This window comes from Gallus gallus, chromosome 1, assembly GCF_016699485.2.
Source record: "Gallus gallus isolate bGalGal1 chromosome 1, bGalGal1.mat.broiler.GRCg7b, whole genome shotgun sequence".
NCBI lineage: Eukaryota > Metazoa > Chordata > Aves > Galliformes > Phasianidae > Gallus > Gallus gallus.
In genome coordinates, this window is record NC_052532.1 from 7,342,391 (window position 1) to 7,366,627 (window position 24,237).

A 24,237-nucleotide genomic window follows, 5' to 3' on the forward strand; every position below is an offset into this window, starting at 1 on the left:
ACGTGATACAACCAGGCAGCTCAACAAACCCTCAGAGGAAGGATGGGTTCAGCACTCATTTGATTCAGAGGGCTGCTCACAAGCTCTTGCTTAGGTTTGAGGAGGCACAGTCAGGAGACTTGCAGAGAATACAGAGGAAACAATCCAAAATCACTGTTTTCTGTGCTGACAACCAAAATAAACAAAACGAAGTGGACAACAGACTTGAAGACAACCTATCTGCCCCCAGTGCTGACATGCAGGAGATATTCTAGATTACCATGGGACATCACAGCTTGCAGAATCAACTGAAGGAGTAATAGCAACAATCGATATCATTACACTTGCCATGAAATAAAATAAGGAGGACTTCTCTTTCCACTTTATAATTCAGGCAGGAATCAAAAAAGTTCATGCTTTTATACAAGAGCAATAAAAAAAATTAAATATTTATTTTGAATAACAAGCTAAAGTTCAAGCTGCAATGTTGGCAATGTAGATTTTAAACACAGATCACAAAAGCGTGCACAAAAATGTATTTGAGCAAAGAACAAAATAATACTAAGAATTATACTAAACAGCTGCTGATTTTAAAGAAACAAAAAAGGCTTGTAATCACTATACAAAATATAAAATGTATTAAACACTACCATCCACAGAACAGAGGTTTATTTTAGCTTGATTATATTTAAAAATTATTTGTGAAGTTATTTATATAGTGAATTGTAAATGAATATTATACAGTAACCTCCTTTTGGTCTGCAAAACCTTTGTTGCACTATAGCACATCCAATCACATTGCAAAAAAAAAAAAAGATTTTTTTCCTTACCATCAATAAAGAAAATCATTGATAATACAGTAAATGTTGTCAGGTCTACAAATAATGAAATTAAAAATGACTCCTTCGACTCTGAAGCTATTTCCATGCAAAGTCAGTACTTGCTCGTTTCAACAGAGTGCACTACACCAAGCAATGTCCAGGGTCATAGATGCTCTTGGTAAGACTAAACCTTACAAAATAAAAATAAAAATCAAAGATTGAATGTAGTCATGCAACCCTCTTACTACTGGGTATACCCACTGTGTCGCTTATCAAATTTATTGCCTTTCTGGAATATCACTCAAGGCATCCAAATTAGACTTATGATAAATATACATATAATGAAAGGACACAAAATGCTATTTGACACTACTACTGGTAATGTCTGTGCTACGTGAAAGCACCTTTAAAAAGAGCCTATGCGGCAAGAGATAAGTGTCTAAAGATTCAAAATGAATCAACAGTATTGGATAACAATATAATTCTCAACTCAGAAGCTGCCTCAAGATTAGGTGCATCTTCAGTTAATGTAACAGGAAAAAAAGGCAATGGATTTTATTTCATTAATTGTATCCACTCATAAACTGACCTAAGGCCACCAGATGTGCAGACACAACAAATTTTCTTTTCTTTTTTTACAGTTCTTTAAGTTGTAGGATGATAAAGGAATAGATCTATTTAAAAACAAACAGCTATTTCATCTCTATTAAGAGGTGGCACCAGGCGTTGGGTTCACGTTCTGAGTGGCCACCTGTGGTGCAACTTCAATGATTCGTGGTTTGTCTATGATTCTGGCCGTGCGGTTGCCCTTCTCTACAATGCCAATAATCCACGCTTGGTGACCTTCGCCGTATTTTGGAGACTTGATCTCGGCACAGAAACGTGCTGCCTGTTCTCGTGGTAAACAGATGAGGAGACCTCCTGCAAAGACAAAAAGCAGCGTGTTTAATGTCTGATTGCAAAGAATTTCAACCTTCATCTGCCAAATTCCTATCCAGACAAGCACTCAGTGACTTCATAGGTTCTGTCAAACTGTAGGACTCCAAGAAAGGACAGAAGTCGGTGAGCTTTTGCTTTACAGAAAGAAGTTTGTTCCTGAATTCAGTGTTTGGCACGTACGTAAATCCAAATACACACACAAGATGCTGGAAAAAGGACACCACATTGATGCCAACAAATGACATCAAAAACACCACCAGCATTGTAAACTTCCAAAGGAGGACTGCAAAGTGCCTCTACAAGAAGTACACACAGAAGTGTTTTGGATAAAGGTCATATTCAGATACCTATAACCACATACTGGCAGCAGCTGATTCTGCAAGTAATCCTATTGCCTTTGACGACATCATTCATCAAAATAGAGACTGTTACAACAGAGTGTAAAAGGCAGAAAATCAAACCCAGGCTTGATCCAGAGCTCCCTCTGACAGTCAGTCCCTTTGACCCCTTTTCAGAGAGTTCCCCTCTAACCTTTTTTAGCCTTTCCCATAAAATCTTTTCTTACAGACACAACAGAAAAATATCTATTTATAAATGCTTCTCAGAAGTAGCACAACAGTTGGTTAGCAAAGTTGCTATTCAGTTAGTAAATTAAAGAGCCTCTGCAATCTAAAATTCCCAAAGCACTGACAAGGTGATTTTGCAAGTATCATAGAAGCACAGAATGGCCTGGATTGGAAGGAACCTCAATGATCATGAAGTTCCAACCCCCCTGCCACAGGCAGGACCACCAACCTCTACATTTAATACTAGACCAGGCTGCCCAGGGCCCCATCCAATCTGGCCTTAAACACCTCCAGGGATGGGGCATCCACAGCCTCTCTGGGCAGCCTGTTCCAGCACCTCACCACTCTCATAATAAAGAACATCCCCCTGACATCCAACCTAAATCTTCCCTCCTTCAACTTAAAACAATTTCCCCTTGTCCTGCTACAAGTACTAGAATGAGTTTTGTTGTCAGCTCTAGCACAGATTTGCAGCAGACTCCGATCAAGTCATTAAACATTTTGGTGTCATCCTCTACTACAAAAAGTTACATATATTCTGTATTGCTTACCTTTCTTGTAATTTATGTTGCATTGCAAATTTGTGAAGAACTGCAACACAGAGCAGCAAACTCACCTACAGGTGCCTAGTTAAACCTCCAAGTGTCACGTGCTAGACGCAAGTGATGCAGCCAATGTCTGTAAAGTGCTGTATTCCAAGAGACAGCAGCCTCTTGTAAGGAACATCTGAGTATCCCCCACTGGAAGATGTTTGGAGAATACAGTCAATGGCTTTGATTCACCCAAGCAGGAATTTGGGTACATGCTACAGCTTGCTTACTCTTAAAAACAGTGATATTACCAGAGTGTCTGTGAGCTATTTGACAGTCTTGTCCTGGTGAAGGGCAGCAGATCAGCAGCACAAATTGTGCCAGCACACTCTGAGCCAGTCCTGGGCACAATGTACCATATGCTGAGCCAGCCACTCTGGGCTTGGTGCCACCACCTCCTCTCCTGCAGTCTTGTGCCTCAGTGGTTCTTGGACAGCATCTTAGCACCTTGGACACCTCTACGTTTGCTTTTCCAAGCTATGGGGAAAAAGCAGCTACTGAACAAGAACATTTATAAGGATACGTGGATGTGTGAAAGTTATTCTTTTGGTTCTGTATGAAGCAAATGAGGGTGTCATGTAGAAAAACACCTACCTCTCTCACAGAGATTTCTGAACTTAACATCCAGTAACAGCAAAAAGCAGAAACACTATAGCATTACTCCACAGGTAACAGACAAATCAATTGCAAAGAAATTATGTGCCGTTCCCATGATAGGCTCTAAATCAAACTGAAGAGCAACTTCTGCCAACTTTTGCTGCAGGCAAAGCAGGGAAGAGATCTGTAAGTTTATAAGAGTTTATAAGCACAGCGTGCTACACAGACAGAACGGAGGAGTGGAAGTACAGGGAGATAGCACCAAGAAAGAGCATGAGAATAATCTTTGTTACCTTTTTCCCATGCAACCTTCCTGCAATTTTGTATCACTTGTATCACAGCCCTGTTAACATTCTTTAGCAAGACCAGAAAAATACACCTAATTCCAGTTTCCAGCTGCAACAGATACCTCCCATGGGCTGGCTACCCCTCACCCTTTGATCTATAACCCCTAAGGAGGGCTGTGGGCCTATCAGCAGTAGGACTCGTCTGTGGCAATTATAAGTACTTCTCTGACAGGCTGACCAGTCCCTATAACCCTTTGGGTAAGTTCTAAGAGCTTCCACTACATGACTGGTGCTTCCAGCTGCTTTGAGTGCTTTTTGTCCCATACACGACTACAAGAAGTTCACCTGTGCAACATCACAGCCACCAGGAGTTTAAGTTGCTGCAACACAGCTGTGGAAAATGAAGCAGAAGTGCCACTCTGCACTGAAGCATGCAGCACTTCAGGTTGTACCAGGTTTCAGAGGTCTGCATTCACCATTCCTGAAAACAAAGCAAAAGGGCTGCAGACTCAATGAACAAATGGCTGCAGTGGTTTGAGAGTTCATTGCATGTTTCTTTTTGGGGAAGGAAAGGACGCAGATACTTGCTATCTGTTCTGGATTACCTTTCTAAAAGTGTAAGTGTTTTGTTGTGTTTTTTTTTGTAAGTTTTGAATATTGCTATTTTTAAACTATTGTACTGCAAGAAGGGAACAGTCCACAGAAAAAAGCACAGACTAGACAAAGCCTTGCAATTAAGAGATGATTTATAAACAGTTCATAAATCAAAATCAAAGTTTCCTTGCTTCTGTTAACAGCTCTCTCATCGTGACACAGCCCTTCTTTTCTATCCATTTATGTTCACAAGATGCGTGGAAAGACTGCATTGTTGAGATACCTCTACTACACTAAAAAAGCTGTCTGACACCTGATACCAGCTCCAACAGAACAGGACTGGCAAAAATACACACATGCAAGAGTATCCCATGCAGAATGTTTTTCTAACTTATTTCTGCAAGCAGCCAGTCTGATAAACAGAATTAGGTTCTTTAAAGTAACCACTCGACTGCAACTTTAACCATTACCAAAGAGTTACCTAAAAGAGCACAAAATCATGTAAAATTGGAATTTTCAGAAAGCAAGCCATAAGCAGCAGTGCCTGGCGGATGGAACTGATGACATGAGATCGTTCTAACACTGACTTCTGTCAACAGGTGCCCAGCAAATGTGCACTGGGAAAAAAAAAACAACAGTCTTAAAAGCCATTCAAATTTTTTCCCAGTACATTTCTCATTGCCTGCCCACTCTGCTGGAAAACATCTGTTCACAAATGAAAAAGCTACAACATTTCTGGAAGTTTAAGACAACAGAGCAAAAACGTACATTATATACTTCAGTATGAGCAGCCCCCCTAAAAGGTATCCTCCCAGCTGGACATACAGATACAAAAGGGCACACACTTGCCTCCATGAACATCAACCCTAGGACGTGTCAGATGTGTCAGACCATCCAGTATTAAGCACAAAGCCAACATATGCTGCACAGCCTTCAGGCCACAGCTATCACATTCAGCTCTTATTTGGCTGACACTGCCCTGTAAGAAATCCCTACAGTCATTTTTAACATAGGAATGCAGTGCTATGATGAAATCAATATACATCTTGTTTCAAGGTACCCAACGCTCACAAATAACCAGATGTGTCTCGCTGTTTTATTCATCACCATCTATCTCTGTTGAAAGGTAAGCCAATTCAGAGTTTCAAAGGCACCTCATGCTCTCATTCCCAAGAAAGATTTGGTAGTTGGCTCTTTTCCTCTTCTGAGTACTCTTGCAGCAGTAAATACATCTGCATTGTTTTTACACTCTTTTAGTGAAATGACAGCCTTGTCCCCAGGGTGCAAAACGAGTCACCAATCTTAAGACTCAGGCACTCAGTTTGCAGCTAAACCATTCCACGCCAACTGCCACCTAGCCAAAAGAGCATCTTGGCTTTCCACTTCTGTGCCTAAGCTATTTTTTAGCCTCTTTTAACCGATAACAAATATCCAGGGCAAGCAGCAGCGTTACTTGCACACTGGTTACATGGATTTGTAGGTAATAAGAACCTGTCTGGTGGTACCAGCTGTATTTACAGCTTGCCAAGCAGCCATCAGATATTTCTGGCCTCAGCTGACTGAAGCTGGATTTGAACTCTTCAAAGGGTTCACGTCCCATATCCTATTACACATCATCCGAGCCACACACCCTCTGTAGGACAGAGCATCTGTTATAAACACAGATGGCTGAGGAACAATTCAGCAGATCACGGTAAGTCATGTATTCACTAGGGGAAAAGTTTATGGCTCTCACTGTGATGCTTCTTTCCAGATCTTTAGACTGTTTTGCTTCAAGGGGCCCCCTCTGTTGTGTACTGCAGAGAACTTGGATAATACTTTTGGAGAGCAGGAAGAGGGTGGGGAAAGGAGATAAGAGAAAAGACACATCTGTTACTGTTACTGTATCTTCTTCATTTCCCAAAGTGAACAAATGACACTGAAGAAGAAAAACAAAATGGAACAGCAGATTTGAAGGGAAAATGAAATACAGAGACTTCCAGCAGAAGACAGTGATTATTCCAGTAGGCAAAGCGGCCTACACTTACTAAGAAGATAGCATTCAAACACAGCATCAGGAGTTTTTAGTAACCTGAAGACTTTAAATGCTCATCTGAAAAAAACTTGACGATCATAGCCTGATTGTCATTTTGTCTGTATTCATTGCCACTGCCAAGTGTCAGCCTTATTAAACAGAAAACTCAAGAACTGAATGGGTCAGAGACTAAATTCTTTTCTTGCTTCTGCTCACAGTCCCTAACATCGGGTTTCATAAGCTTAAGGGAAAAACATCTGTATTCTTGATGATCACGGACAGAGGAGGCTTCCCTCAGTCTTTGAGACTAGCCCACTCAGCACTCAACTTCACACATTCATAATGAGAAACAAGCATACAACTCGTTTGGTGAGGAAACCTACTGCATGTGACTTGGCCTTTTCAGAACACCATGCCAGCTGTGCTGAGATGCTCAAGTATTCACTGTTCTGGAGTTAATAATTACGAGAAAAATAGGTACAAAAAAATTCAGAACCATCAGACTTTCAACTGTAAAATGTTCCAGATGCCAAACACAGCAATGGTTTCTGTAACAGTGTTTCATAAGAACAGGATGGTAGTTTGGAAATTTGGCTGAAGAACTTGATTGTGAACAGTTCTAAGGCTAATGCTCTAACTTGACGAAAACTCAAACCAACAATGAATTCAAATGCAAAGTACAGCATTTATACATTTGAAATGCTCTCATATTCTAACATGGATTTAAAAGGAAGGAAAAGGGTGGTATAACTGTCACCTACCTGAAGTCTCTGGACAAGTCCCATGCATAAGGCCAAACATATTGCCACAAGCCTTACTGACAGCAGCCATCTTAGCAAGAACAGGAAGGTTGTGAATAACAAAGGACACCTCATTTCGCTGCTGCTTGGCAAGGTTTTGTGCATGCCCCAGGATTCCAAATCCTGTGATGTCCGTAGCTGCATGTGCATTGAAAGTGTGCATAAGTCCAGCAGCTTCAAAAGAGGGAGAAAAACAAACAATTAAAAACAAACAAAAAAATCAGGACAAAACTATCGAGGAAAGCAATGTTTCAACAACATTATGCAGTTTGAAAGTATACCTTTAATTCGAATCAGCTCTGCTTGCCTTTGAAATAAACTACATAGGTTTAAAAACATACAAACAAACAAACAAACAAACAACCAAAAACCCACCCCAAAACTGTTTCTGAAAGGAACTGGAATTTCACCAAAACTGCACGCAGCGTTTAAGAAAATTCAATTTGTATTTAAGATATTAAATGATGCTGAAAATTGAATAATGCAGTTATATTTATGAGCATGCCCTATCAGATACGCACTACTCGTTTATATTAGCAGCCCATGATAAAGGGGTTTGCTCCAGTTTCAAACTTTCCCAAGCTGAGGATGAGATGTTCCGAGTTCACCTTTGCCCTAAGGGTAAGGACAAGACTCATCTATATCAGTTTTCCCACATCTGCATTCCCTGGCAGACCAAGGAAAAAAAAATAAATAAATCACAGCAGAACTTAAAGTTCTGGATACTTAACTGAAGAGCTTAAGAACAAATCCTGCAGGTCACCGGGGAAGGAAGGAGAGCTGGTGGATGGACAGGCACAGGCAGCCCGAAGCCCCAGCCTCCCCACCTGTGCACTGGTGACATTCTTGGGCATTTGCAACTACAGAGCCCTGGGTACCAGCAAGGCACCTCTGCATGCAGGACAATAGCTCCAGTTCTGAATATCTAAGCATTGTTAAAAGGGCCTGACAGAGGTGAGGGGAGAAAAACAAAACCAGGAATGTTTTGCCTGTCTTTGTTGTGTCCCAGTACATAAGCAGGACTGAGTATCTTCCATTAAGACAAATCTGGTTATTTATTTTTCCTGGAAGATTCTGTGAAAGAGTGAAAAACCAGTGGGATGATGTAATAAATACCAAATGAAATCTGAATAAATAGAAGACATATTTAACTATCCCCGTTCGTTCAACTGAGAAGGAAGCATCTAATTTTGTTCTTGGCTCATCCAAGGATACTTTGAACTTATCTTGTCTTAGAATTTCTATGGTAAAATATTACCCCTACCAAAATTAAAAGAAAAAAAAAAAAGGTGCTGCTTATTCTAGACTTTCGGAAGCACATAATATGGCAGAGTTCATAATCTAAAACATTAAATTGAAGCATACAAAAATTAAGAGCTTTTCCTTTTTTTTTTTATTCCATTTCCATTTATTTTAAACCAGTCAGGTCCTCCTGAGTTCTCTAAGCACGAAAAATAAAAATGAACAAATCCAATATATTTCCCTTGAAAAATATTCTAATTCACTCCAACGTTACCCACAACACTCACATGAGTCATAATCATCTCCAGCAGCATTTGTGATTTTGCTGTATAATTAAAAGAGGGCGTTTGATTTTAATTTGCGTGCTTCACAAACACTGAACAGCAAAAAAACGTGGCAGAAGGAAGGGATAACACAGTTGTGTCACATTTCCCCATGGCAGCGAAATGAAATTAAGTATGGAATTGGAAAAAAAACAACAGCAACAACAAAAAAAACACCCACCACAATCCTTCCCAATCCCACAACAGACACATTTCTTCTTACCTGTTCGATTCAGCCTTGCCATATTCATCATTGCTTCCTGGTATGCTAGCTCTACATCTTCCTGTGTTACCACTAGTTTGATTTTGTTCCACTTTTCTGGCTAATGGATGAAAGAGAGAGACAATTTTCTTAGGTTTTTGTCTATGTATTTTAAAACACATCCTTATCACTGAAAATTCTAATCCAAAATGCACTTGTATTTTCCTTTTTAAACCTCAGCTTAAGAATAATAGTGTTTTACTCAGAGGTGCCGAAGCCCCCTGTATGTGCTTTACCCTGCTTGTACCCATGTGAAGTTCATCTCACGGTCTATGAAGCACCTAAGCACCTCAAACATTGCTCTCACTTGCAGAGTGGAGTGGAATAACCTACCCCATGCAAAAAACTCCTTTAGCACAACTCTCCGGCTTGAGCTCTACAACCAAATAAAAATAACTTTTTTTTGCTGGATGTTGAAATTCTTCATCTCTGGCTTGTTTTTTAAATATAAAGTTCTTCATTTCACATCTGGACCCTTTGATCAGGAAAGGCCACTGATATCCAGAAGTCTAGCTCTCAAGGATGTACACCGTGGCAGGATGTAATCGCTCTAGTGAATTAGGATTAAGACAGTTTCATAGAATTTATTTACCGTTTAATATCAACACATCCTTGCACCCCTTCTCAAACCTCACATGGATTCACGCCTCCATCACATGCTAAGCAACACTTCTCATCCAAAAAGGCTCTCATGATAATTTAGGAAATGGTACCTTATAAAGAGCAATTGTTTTGTTCAAAGCTGAAGTAATTCCAGATCCAGAAGGAAACAAAGCAACCATTTAACTGTTCAGATCAACACCACACACTACTTTAATTTTCTTCTTTTTGCAAATAAAATCAAATTACAGAGAGCTAAAATAAGATTTTTTTAGAGCCACAAAGCCTACACTGCTATTGCAAAGCATAAACGCATAAAAAATTTCTTACTTAACCAAAGGTGGAAAAACTGCTGAGAACTGTTGTATGACGCTGCACTGGCATCAAAAGAGGCTTGTCAAAGAGGATCTTATCCTTAACAAATGAGAACTGACTTCCAGTGGTGTAAGAAGGAGTCCAGAAATGGAAAGAAGGGAAAGAGGCTGGTCAACCAAAACATATCATTTTTTTTTTAAAGACCAAGGAAGTACAGAAGTAAGATCAGGATTTCTGAAATTAGGTTGAACTTGGTTTGACCAAGTAAGTAGGAGAAGCATTACTATTACACACAGGACAGGATTAAGATTATTCTTACTTCTGTTATGACTGAAAAACCCGAACAGCCATTTTATATTAGTTTTCAAAGTATGTTTTTGAGGCTGATCATGGAATGGGAAAAGGTCATGTAAGAACGGCAATCACAAATGTGGTGAAAACGAGACTACAGGCTGGGAGGGCCACAAACACAGGCAGGCTGCAAATTAGACACAAATTACTCCCATTGTGATATCATACTATCGGATATTGGCACAATGGGATTAGCAGACAGGAAACAAAGCCAGAATGTTCACCCAAAAAACTTCAGAAGGCAAGCTCAGATAGACCCTCCCCATTCAGAAGTCTATCATTGCAGAGACTAGCGAACCCTTTCTGGAAAGACACATGGAAGCCTTTCATGCTTTCCAGCTGAAAGAAGAGGCATAGGGTTGCCAGTTCCCAGCTGCTGACTAATCACTGCACATGAGCAACTTGGTAGCCAAATTCACACAGCTTCATCACCTTCAGCACATCCCTGACTGCGTTCCCCTACAGAGCCCTGCTCCCTGCAGCCTCTTTACAGCTTCTTTCCTTTGCATCCCACCACAGCTGCTGCCAGCAACATATCTGGGGCTTGATTGCAGCAATGCTGCCAGTAACCAAATACAGAGGAAAAAAGTTTGCCCGTTTGGATCATGCTTTCATTAAAGCAGCTATTGCACGATTGTTGCCATAAATCATCCTTTAGCTAGTCACCAGGAACTCACTCACTACTGCTCTGTGTTTATTTTTCATTCTTTCCCCTCCAAATTTGTTTTGCAGCAATGTATCTCCAAACCTTATTTTTCCTTCCTGGCCTAGGCATAAGCTTGCTGTACTACATACCCTCTCCCACATACTTTTCAATACCAAGTCAAATTCCATACTGAAGCTTGATTTAGAGGTGGGTTTGAGATGGGTAAATCTAGTTTTATTTTCCTTATTCTTTCACAAGACAAAGCTAAAGAAAGGGCAGCACTGATACTCAGAAATTTCTCACCACGAGCAAATATATATGCTGTTTACTGTAATAAGAGAATTGATTCCCTTCTGTCCCCATTTTTCAGACCAGAAAGTGTTTTTGGTTGACAGTCAAGGAAATTACAAGTACTTGAAATATGTGGAAATTCAGAATATTGTTAATTTGCAAGTCTGCTTGTCAGTAAAATAATAGATACGTAAAGGAGTGAGATTATGGCCAGAAAACACGCCATAAAACATGTGTCTTGCTTCATTTGATTTTCCTAACAAGATTATCTGAGGCCTTGATCACTGTATCTGACTGGAAAATGTAGGATTCTGCAGAGGCCAAGAAGTCTGGGCCATACCCTGTCCATTTTAGGGGAAATATTATTTATCTGGTTGCTCACGCTTCAGATTCCAGAAAAGGTTGAAGCTGATTCTCTCCCACTTTTGCTAACACAGACTTTGGAATTAAAATTCAGACTAAATCGATTTCAGCTCACTCCTCTGCCTGTCTATTGGCTCAGTAGTCCCAAAAGCAGAAAAGATGCATCTTTTAAAAACGTAAACTGAGCAGCTATAATTCTGAAGACATACACTGGGAGCCAGACAACATAAGCAGATGCCAATTTTGCAGTCACATTTCAGTTCAATAGTTACATTTTTGCCTGAAGTAACAGATGGAAATATGTCTGCATACATAATACAGCTAGTATTATTCCTAGTGAATGCACAGGGTAATACATGTGAAAGGTAGAGATATTTCTGCATACACAAGCAGAAAGTCTATGAATCCAGACAGCAGTCTTGGCCTAACTGACATCAATCAGCTTTTGCCAACTACTTTGGCATGTGGAATAGGGCATAGTTTTACCCAGGGTGCTAGCCTGTTGTACTGTTAGTCACCAACTCTGTTTATTACAGCAATGCCTGAGAACTAGCTAAGAATTAGACCCAGTTAAGATAGGCTCACTAAACAAAATGGTAAGCTGTCTTGGTTCCAAAAGAGCTTTGCATGTAAGAAGATAAGGCTGACACAACAAGGAGGAAGAAGAGGAATGAATGTCCATATCATTCCTGGCTGAGCACTCAGTATACTCCACACTGAAAAGTATTTGCTGCACTTTTTCATTCTGAGGTTTTGAGGGAATGGAGAAGGTCACCTTTACCTCCTGCCTCTTTTCCCTAATGTTTTTTTTTGGCAGTGTACTCACAATATCTAGCCACTGGTGGACGGCTACAGCCACTTGTGTTCCCAAGGGTTTAGTTAATACAAGCACATCTCCTGGCACTGCATTGTCTGGCCTGAAAGCAAAGAATTCATATATTAATTACAGAGCGAGAGTCACATGTTATTAGGAATAAGTGCTGATAATTAGATTTTCACAGACCCATGTATCTTATTGTGCAGATAAGAAAAGACTAATTGCTGAATTACCCTTTGGGATTCATTGCCAAGGGGTATCACTGAGCAAAAATGCTTCAAACTTACTTAAAAGTACTTATCCTTCTTTCTTGGAATGGAACAACACTTGCAATCAGACAAACACAAAATTACACCTTTTCTTTCAATCTACTGAAGACATGGTATAAAATAGTGGAGGAAAAAAAAAAACAAACTATTTTGCTTACTCAGGACATAAAATAAGCATCACTAGGATCACAAATTCCTTCGTACAGTGCAGCATGCCACAGTGGGACATTCAAGACCAGCTACTGTTAATCAGCCAGAATGATGTAAACACAGCAATTCTCCAGTTCTCTACAGCAATTAGTAAGTTAATTGGGAGGTATTTATACATGCATTTTACACTCTGACAGAAATTTATATCCCACAACTGTCTTCAAAACATGTAAAGGTTAGAAGCTTAGCTGTCCTGTCAAAAGAAGAACAAGACCAAATGATACCGGGGGAAAAGTAAAAGCACATGCTGTTTAAATAAGCAAAGAACAGACAGAAGAGATGTGGCATCTGCTCAGTGCTAAAGACAAATGCAAACAGGAGCAGGTACTGCTTTACTCATCAGGAGACAGATCACAACATGGTATTGAAAGGACTTTTACTGTATCCCGTCAGACCAATGCCTTTGATTGTTGAGTGATTTAACTTACATTATAAATTCATTAGGCTGACAGACTGTTGTGGCCACTCCTCCTAAAACAATCCAGGGATTTAACACTGTTTGGCCACCAGTAACAGATGTTCCTGCCTCTTCTGCTGCATCTTTGAAACCCTGGATAATTAGAGGCATCACTTTGTCTCTTTCCTGGAGATCAAAACAGAAGTCAGAGTTCCATACACAGCAGCGCTAGTCACTTCAAGACTGGGCTACAGCTTTAATCACTCAAGTCAAATTCCCTCATGGCAAAAAGCTAATGACAGAAAAGCCAGCCTTGGGAAGAAGTCAGCCCACAGAAACCACACGTTATCCCATAAAGCCATGGTTTTACAGTTCCTTGTAAAATGCTGAAGAAACATTCTCTGAAAGGTCATATAAAAGTAGAGAATTCAGAGAGTTCTGCAAACTCAGAACAACTATTCTGCTATTGTAATCAAGTACAGCCAGCAGCATGGTGCAATAAGGCAAAGTTAAATCAAGCTGCATTTGGCCTCCACTAAACCTGTAAAATTTCAACCTAGTTTCTTTAAAGAATCAGCAATCCTTTTTTTTGCTAGAGCAAACAATCATATGTGCTGGTAACTTCCAGCAAAAAGAAAAAAAAAATTAAGAGAAAAGAACCCCATTCAGTTTCTTCTGCTTCAAAGAGATGCTACACAGCTGGCACAAGGAAACCGAAAGTATCTATCCAAATTAGTACATCAATTGGTAATCAATTCCTGCCTTGAAGCACAGTAAACAGGAGCAGAGACTCCATTTCTGTAGGGATCACAAAACAGAAGCAGATTATGATGCTACAGAAAACTGAAGTTTTAGCAAATAATCTCAGAGTTTATAAGGCAAGACTTGCACTATGAACTGAGGAACTGACTGAACCACCTCTTCTTTAAAGACTCAAAATGTGAGGAGAAAATACACTAAAGCTGCATACATTCTAAGTATGTATAGTTGTTTGGGTCCTTACTTCAGAAGCAGGTACCCCAAATCTTACCCTGTCTGTCATTTTATTGCTGACTCCAAGGAGCATCAACATGTTGTCGCATTCTGTGACCCCCATGGCATAAAGGTCGCTTAAGACATTGGCACATGCTATCCGTCCCTGAAAAAGAAAGAAGAAAGAAAGAAAGAAAAAAATCTGCATAAGTTCAGACACACACCTGCCACAAAAAACAAACAAAAAAATCCTTTCTGCATGAGTTTTGATTCAGACAGCTGCTTATTCTACAGGTTCCTCAACACCTGAAATCCACCCAATAGGCATGGCATGATCCATCACATGCAAAGTGTCCATCTAGAAATGCAGATACCAGCTACTTTGGCAAGTAAGGAGAGAACTCATCCCAGTTGTTATGGTGCATTAATTTACAGCTGCAAGGAAGCTAATCTGACAAGTGAAAACTAGTTGCTTCTGAATTGGAGTACACAGGAGACGGGGACCTGGATGAGAAAGCTGTTTGTTCCCCTGCACCACCCCTGAGGCCACGCTTACTCTCAAGTTTTCAGGACAGTACTCTTCTTTCCAGAGGACACAGCTTGCTAGCAGCACACAGGGCCACTCAGGTGCTTTTCCTGTTAGGATGTCACTAATGAGCTGCTTGCAGAAGGCATACATGCTCAGGTCTCCCATATGTGGCCCTGATCTTCCATATTCCACCTTCCATAGGTCTTCCATATGTGCTCCCTGTGCACCACTTAGGAGCATGGACAGCTGCTGAGGTGATACACCTGTCTGTCCCCCATCACTTGCATGGTGTGAGAGATGTCCCCCCCCTGCCCTTGTTTCAAGCAACAGGATAATGCTGAATTTTGCTACAGCAAATACATTTGTATTTACTTCTGTGTGAGCACACATCACTACCAAAACTTTGATCAAGAGACCCCGTCTTCTGTCAAAGATTGCTCTAATAAATCCTGACACTGACAGGACTGAGAAGGGTTCACTTGGGTGTCATGAGCATAACTACTCTAATTTTGCTGAATTAATGGATCTGAGTTTCTCAGCAAGTCAGGTTTTGCTGAGAATAAACCCAGTAAAAATGAGACATCAAGTGTCCTGATGAAGACATAACTTTCCAATACAGGATATGTCTTTAAGGATTGGAAATGATTTTAAAACACAAATTCTGTTTTGTTAATCTGGAAGACTCCGTGCATTTTGTTTAAAAAGCTTTAGGTTTACAGCTGCAAAAGTGTAATTGACATCTGGTTCTATGATCTAAAACCTGTGTTTTTCATAAAGTTCAGAGGCAATGCCATCATGATAAAAGCAATGTGTTTATTCAACACCGTTTGGACTACAGAAATATACTTTAGTTGAAGACAGATTTATGGGGCAGAGGGAGAAGAAGAAGAAAGACATTTAAACACATTTCTACCATCTCCAAGACATTAAAATCTAATCACACATCCAGAGTTCTTTGCAATAATTAGTATTAGCAGGCAGTTGCTTTACTTTCTGATGACATGAAATAATACCTCCAAATCACAATTAAATATAATCTAGTTTTCATAAATTCAAGAGCTTCCAATGGCACCGAGGGACTCCCTTGTATATCTAGAAATCAGAATACGTTTTAATTTATATCCCACACCATTAAGAGGAACAGACTGCATTGTTTGATGGATATTTGCTGTTATGCTTCTGGATGTTTACGAATACCACAGCCTGTCATTTTCTTTTTCTGGAAGGGGACTATTAAACCACCCTTCACTATTTTCAGTATTTATCAAACCAACTGCTGGTTTACACCCTCTTAAGGAATGACAGATAAGTTTCTAAAACCACACTGACAACAGCTCTCTATTCTAGTAGTCCAAGGTCAGCACAACGCTGCTTTTGCCAGTTGGCAAAGCCATTAAGGGAACGAACTCGGAGAGTGCAAGTCACAAGTCTGAAGCAGCAAAGGGAACTAAATGTGGCTTATGAATGCTGAAAACGGGATTCACAGATGGGTCAGCCTAGCTGTGTCCCAAATGTCACCTTCATTGAAACACAAGAATCCACTGGAAATTGTAAAAACTATAAGGGCAAAAGATGGAATATCAGCCCCCGGTCCTCAGTGCTCAGTGGAGGTTCTTAAAAGAGCACCAGAAAGTTCCCTGTAAGAAAGAGGCATGGAGCCCACCCTTAGACCAGCCAGTTCCCTGCTCCTGTATTCCAAAAGGCCTCTCTGTGGTGCCACAAAGCGGGGGCAGTACCAGTTCTGCTACTGGAATCTTTATACCATTAAGCCCGATTTCCATTGCTTTCAACTTTTCCAGTCTCATGTAAACTGAAAAGTACTACGGTGGATACAAATTTTACAGGCATACATTCTAGAAATACTTCAGACAACACGTATCAGGCGTTCCCAAGAACAGAGCTGAGGAAAAGGGGTCAGGAGGGATCTAGGCTAGCAAGAGGGAAAGTAGCAGCTGGCAGGGCAGCAGCAGCCCGTCCTGAAAAGCACAGATGTGTCCAGAGCACACTGCTTTATGCAGCCTGAACACGAATCAGAATTCTTGAGTCTCACCATTCCTCCGCTCATACAATTTGCTAAGGGTTTTATGGAAAGTTGTATTTGCCTCTCCTTCAAATCATATTCGTCTACAAAAGAAAAAAGCCATCACAGTGAAATTAACATTGAAAAGAATGGAAATGAAGGACTTGGGAGTTAGGAGATGCCAAAGTTACAGCTGATGGTGCCTGTGAATCACAGTGCAGACGGACTAACATGCAGAAGCTGGACTAAGGCCAAACTTACATTCCACCCCTATCACACTGGCCTAAACCTCATCTGTACATAGACCCATGTCTCTCTACTGCAGCACCTCAATCCACTGTATCCCCAAAGGAAACGACCCATGCCCTTCACCACAACCTTCTTATGCCATCCCTTATGAATTTTTGTTACAAGGTGAGAAAAGTTTCTCAGCATGGTTCAAACCTACTGAACAGCTCTCAAAGAACAACCAACAAAACAACAAAAGAACATGCAATCATATAAACAGCAGTAAAAGCATTGTCTAGTGCAAACAATCAAATTCAAATGACAGGAAACACATCTCTTAACTTTCATTTAGTGAACACTTGTCAGAGAGCTCCTTGCAGCTTTACTAGGGTCTTTTTAAACATACATTTGTTTTCTCATTATCTTCTGTTCAAGTCAATGCTGATCACTACCCCACAACACCAGAGAGGAACAAACTGCAATGAATTAAATGAAACACGGACACAGAAGGAACCAAAGTCAAACAGCATACGACTTCTGACAAGTAATTTAAACACATTCATCTGCAAATGGAGAGAGTACGATGGGAAAACCAGAGTCCACAAACCACTCTGAAGTTGCCAGGTGTTATTACCAACTCCTGTCATTTAGGCTTTTCCAGTTGTAACATGCTGCCCAGTTATTTCAGAACCTCAAAAAAGGCAAACTACTGTGTGGTTCTCCTAAGTGGAGCTTCCTGTCTGCTGCTTTGTAGCTTCCCTTTAGGGCTTTTTCAAGCCAAACCTCAGAGAAGAGGTGGAGGGAAATTTAAATTCAGCTTTCATCTACAGCAGAAGTACTGCAGCACTCATGGCTGACATGGAAAGGTCTGCAGGATCAAACATCGCCCTTCCCTTTTCACTTGCATTTGAGAAAGACCCTGAATGCACTTATCAAACAGTTACTGCAGCATATCTAGGAAAAAAAAGGTCAAAATTGCCATCAGATGGGTGAGATCAAACCAAATCAACAATATATTTAACTAACAATTCAATTTAGCCAACTTACCATCATATAAGGATCATCCACAATAGGATAAATATAATCCGTTGTCTGAACCAACGACAAACCTCCATGTCTTAATGGAATAACACAAGTGTCCATCCCAATTCCTGCAAAGAGAGAAATCTATCACTGAGGGGAGTAACTTTATCCTCAGTTGTCCGTTGGTCCTTACAAGAGACCTTACAGAACGTTGCTGGGAAATACAGCTCTCAGTACTGCCTGGGCAAAGGCAACAAATCCTTGGAAAAATCCTTGGGAAAGCACATTACACAAGTGAGGAAGAACAGGCAAAGAATGAGAACTGATCAGAACAGAGCAGAGGTATAAGTAACTAAAAGCAAGAATGAAACTACAACACTTTTCAGTTTATTGCAGTACAATAAAGTGCACTCCTTGTAAGAATGTTTGTGCTTGTATGGATGTATGTTAAAAGTGAAGAGGAACTCCGTAAATCAGTGTTGACAAAAGCAGATAGGGCTTCCTGTCACTCCTAACTCAACAAAAACATGGTGATGGTTTTAAAACAGCACAGTCTCACATAAAGAGCACTTCCTCACTTCAGATGAAACAAAAAGCACCACAAATCACAGCTGAGGTCCTTGGTCAAAGAGGATTCACCCACTTGGAGATCCTGCAATAGCGTACCCTCACCTTATTTCTGGGAGGATGAAAGGCAGCAAGCTCATCTGTTAGACAGGGAAACACTTGGGAAAACAGCAATACCACAAATGCAGCCTTCTCTAACTGCGGATGCTTCAAACAGAATACGCAGTATTAAAACCTCCAGGCATTTGCTGTGATGCAGGAGTGTGTGCAAAAGCGGCAGGTCACAAAGTAAAGCACGCTAGCTGCCCATACCTCCTGTTGATTATCTCCAGCCTTGAGGCAGCAGCAGGTACATACCTTCTTCCTAGGCTGACAGCAAGCTGCCTGGCACCACTTTGTATACCCAACAGGGCAGGGCTCTTCAAAACAAGCACTCTTCAGGAAGCAGATGTCACACAGCAATTTTCCCGCAGGTACAAACAGAACACACTCCTACCAAGAGCTACAGGCAAGCATTTGGCAGAGTCCTGCCCAAGAACAGAGTCAGCTGCTGTCACCTGAGCTCCTGCTGATGACATGGAGCAGAAGGCAGAGGCTACAGAGGCAGAGAGCTATGGAGGCACAAGGTCTTGCCTCAGAAAAGAAGGGATAGTCATAAGCAGTCATTTAGGGCTGTTCATCCTCTGCTTAAGCTAGCAAGCTGCTATGCATGATGCTCAGCCTCTCCAGAGAAGTGCATACGAGCAGTTAAAGAGGACGGGCTCACACACAGAGGCCTCAGCTCACCTATTCATGTCATAGCTCAGGGAATTCCTACCAAACCTGCAGTTTCTTACTCAAGGATATACTCACAGGCACAGGTAAGACTGCTCTGGGTAACACCACTTGTAAAAATGAGGGATGCCCAGCCTGTAAGAGGTAATTTCCCTTTTGACTGCATCTCAAAAGAACCGTGCATACCACAAAGGCTGTAAAGTTACCTGTCTATCCCTTTTAAGCAAAAGGCATGAGAGGTAATTAACACCTAACTTATCTAAAGGCAACTTATTAAAGGGATTCTCTCACTGAAAGTGCATATTTAAAGAGATCTGATTTCTCCACCTTCCAATACTAAGAGATTTCCTGTTACATAATAACACACCTGTGTATTGATGGCATTAATCTGCTTTTTACCTTTTCATATATCTGAACAAGAAAAATCTATCATCCATTCCGTTACTGGTTAGAGCCTGTAAGCTTATAAGGAAAAAAAGCTACAAAATTAAACCAAACTACTACTGAAATTAGAAACTTGCCAAAATGAAATGTTGCTGTGAATAACATTTAATTTAGAGAAAACACACATAAATAGCAATTTAGGAATAAACAAACAAGAAGTGTCCCTCATTAGGCAATATTAAATTGTAGTGCCATCCCAGTTTGACACACAATTACTGCTTATGTATTTCATACAAAGATTGCTATTGTCTAAGTAAGAGCACGGGCTCCTTACTGATCTCTTCTTGAATTCAATACTGAAATAATGGCTTGCAACCTGTTACTCTGCTAATAGATAATTAGCCATGTTAAAATAATTTCAAATAATGCCGTTGGATACTAAATTGATAATTAAATAACTTCAGAATAAATACTACACTGATATTCCTAAATGGATGAAAAAATCCATTCTGCATTGCAAAGTGGAGATTGACCACACAGGGCTGAGTAAATAGGCAAACAGAATATAAAATGTCATTAAACACGTTACATATGTTCATTTCTCTACATCAATATTAGGTACAGTAGCTGGTATCAAAATACCTACGTTTGCCCTGTTCCCCACGTAGGTAGCTTGTGCAGGTTGTTTTCCCTTATTGCTTGCATCATTGTGCAAATACCAAAGAGAAAGTGAAGCAGGCAAGAACACAGATCTTGGAAAGAGCCCTTCCCAGGCAGCTTCTACAGGTGAGCAAAAGTTAAGAGTGGGGTACAATGAGAGGACTGAAAGGAAAAAATCACAGCTGTGAAACAATCCGCTCCCAGTCTTTCATGTTCTCTGCCCTGGGAATGAGGGGAAGGGAAAGGAGAAGGGAACTTCACCTTTAAGCCAGCTCAGGTCTATTCATCGCGCAGATTTAAGAGGCCAGCGTATTACTTCAACATTCTGGATGATAACTGATAGTATTTTAGTTTGGAAAGCATCCACTGGGAAGAAGGAGGAGGAGACCAATTCCCAAGCACAGCCCTGTCGCTCTGGCTACTCCTGACCATTTTTTGTCCATAGTTGAGTGCACTGCAGGATATTAAACAACACTGTTCTCGTATCCTCGATGCCAACTGGATTAACTCTTCAGATTTCTGGGTGATGTGCATCACACAACATACAATGCTCAAACATTAAACAAATAGCAGATGAGATCAAGCCACTATGCAGACGAAACAGACAGGATCACATGCAACTAGAGGAGCAACTACTTACCCAGCCTGGGCATAACTGCCCCCAGGAACTGTTCATCTTCCTGAAAATGGTTTTCTTGTAGAGATTCGAGCAGCTTCTGTAAGACATCCTGAGGCACTTTACAGCCTGTGCCTTTCAGCTCCGTGAAGCGGGTCAAGCGGAAGCTCTTGTCCAGTTCGTAGCTCTCTGGGTTAAATGTCTCTCGAACAGACATGGTTCTCTCCCACAGAGTGCTGGCCTTTCCCTCCCCAGAACAGTGGTATCGGTCTCCCTGCTGATCAGTCTAATTGAAAAAATTGGGAACATTAGAAAGTCCTAGGGCCTGCAGTACAACGGGTTCTCCACACAGAGCAGGTTCAAAAGAGAGAAGTGCAAGAAATGACAGCTCCCAGAGCACTGGAAACGATTTCCAGAAGGAAACACGGGCCCTCATACTGCAACACACTCAGCAGAGACATCTATTTGTACTCAACACAGTGCAGGACTGTACTTTCAGCCCTTTATATATTAATCATGCAAGTAAGACTTTTCAAATAATGGCTCAGCTTCAGTTCTGATGTAAGAAGCTGAAACTTCATAATACACCTGTTCTCCTTGGGGGAAAACAGCCCTGGTGTTATGTTGGTACAGGTAGCAGAGGAACAAAGGCTGTATGTAATCAGTTGCTTTACCTACAAACATGCCAGTTTACCTTTTAGCATGCTTACAGACATAAGAACACCGAAATCTACCTGGCCCCTCCAGCCCTTTCTTAGTTTTCTGAGGATACTGAGAACACACAGAGAACTGGCCATTGGAATGGTAATGTAAAAAGACACTGGTGCAACTCATTTAATAAAATTCTTAACAATGCACGTCTAATTTTAGAACGTTTTTCCACTCTGACTCACATACAGCACAGTCCAAAACTAATCGAGGCCTAACTGAGAGGCTGACTTCTAAACAGGAATGGATGGGATACAACACCCATCTGCCCTGGAGAGAAAGCTTTCAAGAATCTCTACAAGCGACCTGCACACTGTGGTTTCCTAGAAAGCAAGGATCCTGACTCACAACAGCAAGAGGAAGAGAGACAGTATCTCACAGAGATGATCGTGCTGTTAGGAGCTTAAGCCGAAAAGGAAAAAACTGACAGCAGTATCAGTGAGTTCAATAGCACTAAAAGTAAGAAAGAAGTAAACCTGCGGGCTGTGCAACCAGTTCACCCTATCCACCACTTATTACTGATTATATCAGCTATATATACCTTGAAGTCTACTACTTTGCTGCATATATTTTGTCAGTTTTAGGTATGGAGCCCTGCGCAGGGTTTTCCCTCCTTCTCTGAGAGGCGTGGCGCTTCGCTACAACAAATCCCACAGCCCGGGCTCGGCTGGGATCCAAACTCAGTTACCCAGACGTGTCTTGGAAGAGCAATGAGTTCAGCTCATAATTGGAAGGCAGCAGCGTGAGGCACTGAGCACTTGCAATAAAAAAAAATAAAAGATATACAAGCTGGAAAACAACAGAAAGCGGAGACAAGGGCTTTTCAAGTAGGGTTGAGTTGTGTGGGGCTTTTTTTTGTTTTTCAACACTCCATTCCAATGAATCCCAGCAGTGTACAAAGCAGCAGCAATGTATGCATTACCCCACAGGAACCCTTTCCCCCACATTTCTGAGCTCAGCAACCCCTGCCCACTTACACAGGGAAGCAGTCACGTAAGGTTTGAAAGACCACTAAGATCATCTACCTCAACCATCTGCCCACCCCCACCATGCCCACTAACCACATCCCTCTGTGTCACTTCTACCCTCTCTAAGAACACCTCCAGGGACAGTGACTCCACCACTTCCCTGAGCAGCCTGTGCCAATGCCTCACCACTGTTTCTGAGACTTTTTTTCCTAATATTCAAACGGAACTTCCTCTGGTACAACTTGAGGGCATTCCCTCTTGTCCTGTCACTGTTACCTGGGTCCAGAGGCCAACCCCACCTAACCACAATCTCCTTTCAGGCAGCTGTAGAGAGCAATAAGGTCTCCCCTGAGCCTCCTCTTCTCCAGGTGAACAATCCCAGCTCCCTCAGCCGCCCCCCCTCAGACCTGTGCTCCAGACCCCTCACAGCTTCGCTGCCCTTCTCTGGACACGCTCCAGTGCCTCAATGTCTTTCACACAGTGAGGAGCCCAAACCTGAGCACAGCACTGAGGTGCGGCCTAAACACTCACAGCCCACCAGGAACTTCTGGCGGTCCCGCGGACTGCGAGACGCAACTGAAGCTCACCCATCTGAAAGCAAAAGAGTGAAAAGAGCCAAGCCGAGTTTATTGAAAGCATCCACGGTAACTTTTTATTGAAGACCCGTAGAAAGCAGCACGGAACACTGAGCGATGCCACGGCTCCCTGCAGGACCGAGCTCCTCGCGCAGCCCTCCAACTCCCGCTCCTCAGCACACGGCTCTGCGGGACGCCCATCGCCACCTTCATTAACCCTTGCCTCCCTACAGAGCAGAACGAGCAAAGCCAAGCGCCGCACGCGGAGCGCCGCGTACCTACCGCTGAGCGGGCGCCAGGCTCCGAGAGGGGCCGGGGCCGGGCGGGTCCCAGCGGCGGGGGCACCGCGCGGCCGAGCGCTGCGGCGGGACATGGCTCGGGGACACCTTAACCCCGCGGCCGGACGGGGTGAGCGGGGCCTTCTTTGTGCGGGAGGAGGAGGGAGAGCGGCTCTCGCGAGGAGGAGGCGAAGTGCGCCCGCCGCTGCGCTGCGCCCCGCTCCCGCTCTGCCCTCCGCTCAGCCCCTCGGGCGCGCGCACAGCGCTGAGTGAAGCGCGGGGCGCGCGCCCCAACGGCCGCGGCGAGGCGAAGCGCGGGGGGGGGGGGGGGGGGGAGCGCGAGGGAAATAAAAATGTCGGCGGGTGAAAAATTTAACCCGTCCGCTGCCGGCGCTCCCTCCGAGGGGGCTGCTCGTAACACTCTCCGCGCCGCTCGTCCCCCGGGGCTGAGGGAGGGCGCGGGGCCCGGCGGCCGTGGTGCGCACCTCAGGGCCCGGCCGTGCGGCGCCGCGACGGCGGAGGCGAATTCCCCTTTAAATCTCCCCGCCTCGCCCCCCCCCTCTCCCTCACTCCTTCCCTCCCTCCCCAGGTCTCCCTCTTACCGGCTCTCCTCCTCCTCGCCCTCCGCCTCCTCCCGCGAACGGGACTCCCGGCCCAGTCCC

The 24,237-nt window shown here is 42.4% G+C and overlaps 1 protein-coding gene across 3 annotated transcripts; it reads right to left on the reverse strand.

The window, feature by feature from the left end:
- Positions 1-354: 354 nt before the first annotated feature.
- SEPHS1 (selenophosphate synthetase 1) lies at positions 355-24,237 on the reverse strand. 3 transcript variants are annotated; one of them, NM_001164084.4, is made up of 9 exons: positions 24,178-24,236; positions 21,071-21,332; positions 18,070-18,173; positions 14,304-14,411; positions 13,305-13,459; positions 12,407-12,497; positions 8,976-9,075; positions 7,149-7,361; positions 355-1,721 (listed from the first exon to the last, which is right to left on the reverse strand). In NM_001164084.4, the coding sequence occupies exons 2-9, from the start codon at positions 21,261-21,263 to the stop codon at positions 1,507-1,509; spliced, it is 1,179 nt and encodes a 392-aa protein (NP_001157556.1). In that variant the 5' UTR covers positions 21,264-21,332; positions 24,178-24,236; the 3' UTR covers positions 355-1,506. The 3 variants fall into 3 exon arrangements, with proteins under 3 accessions (NP_001157556.1, XP_015152222.1, XP_040557093.1); XM_015296736.4 differs by having other exon boundaries at positions 413-1,721; positions 23,580-24,237; XM_040701159.1 differs by lacking the exon at positions 24,178-24,236 and adding an exon at positions 22,296-22,506 and having other exon boundaries at positions 413-1,721.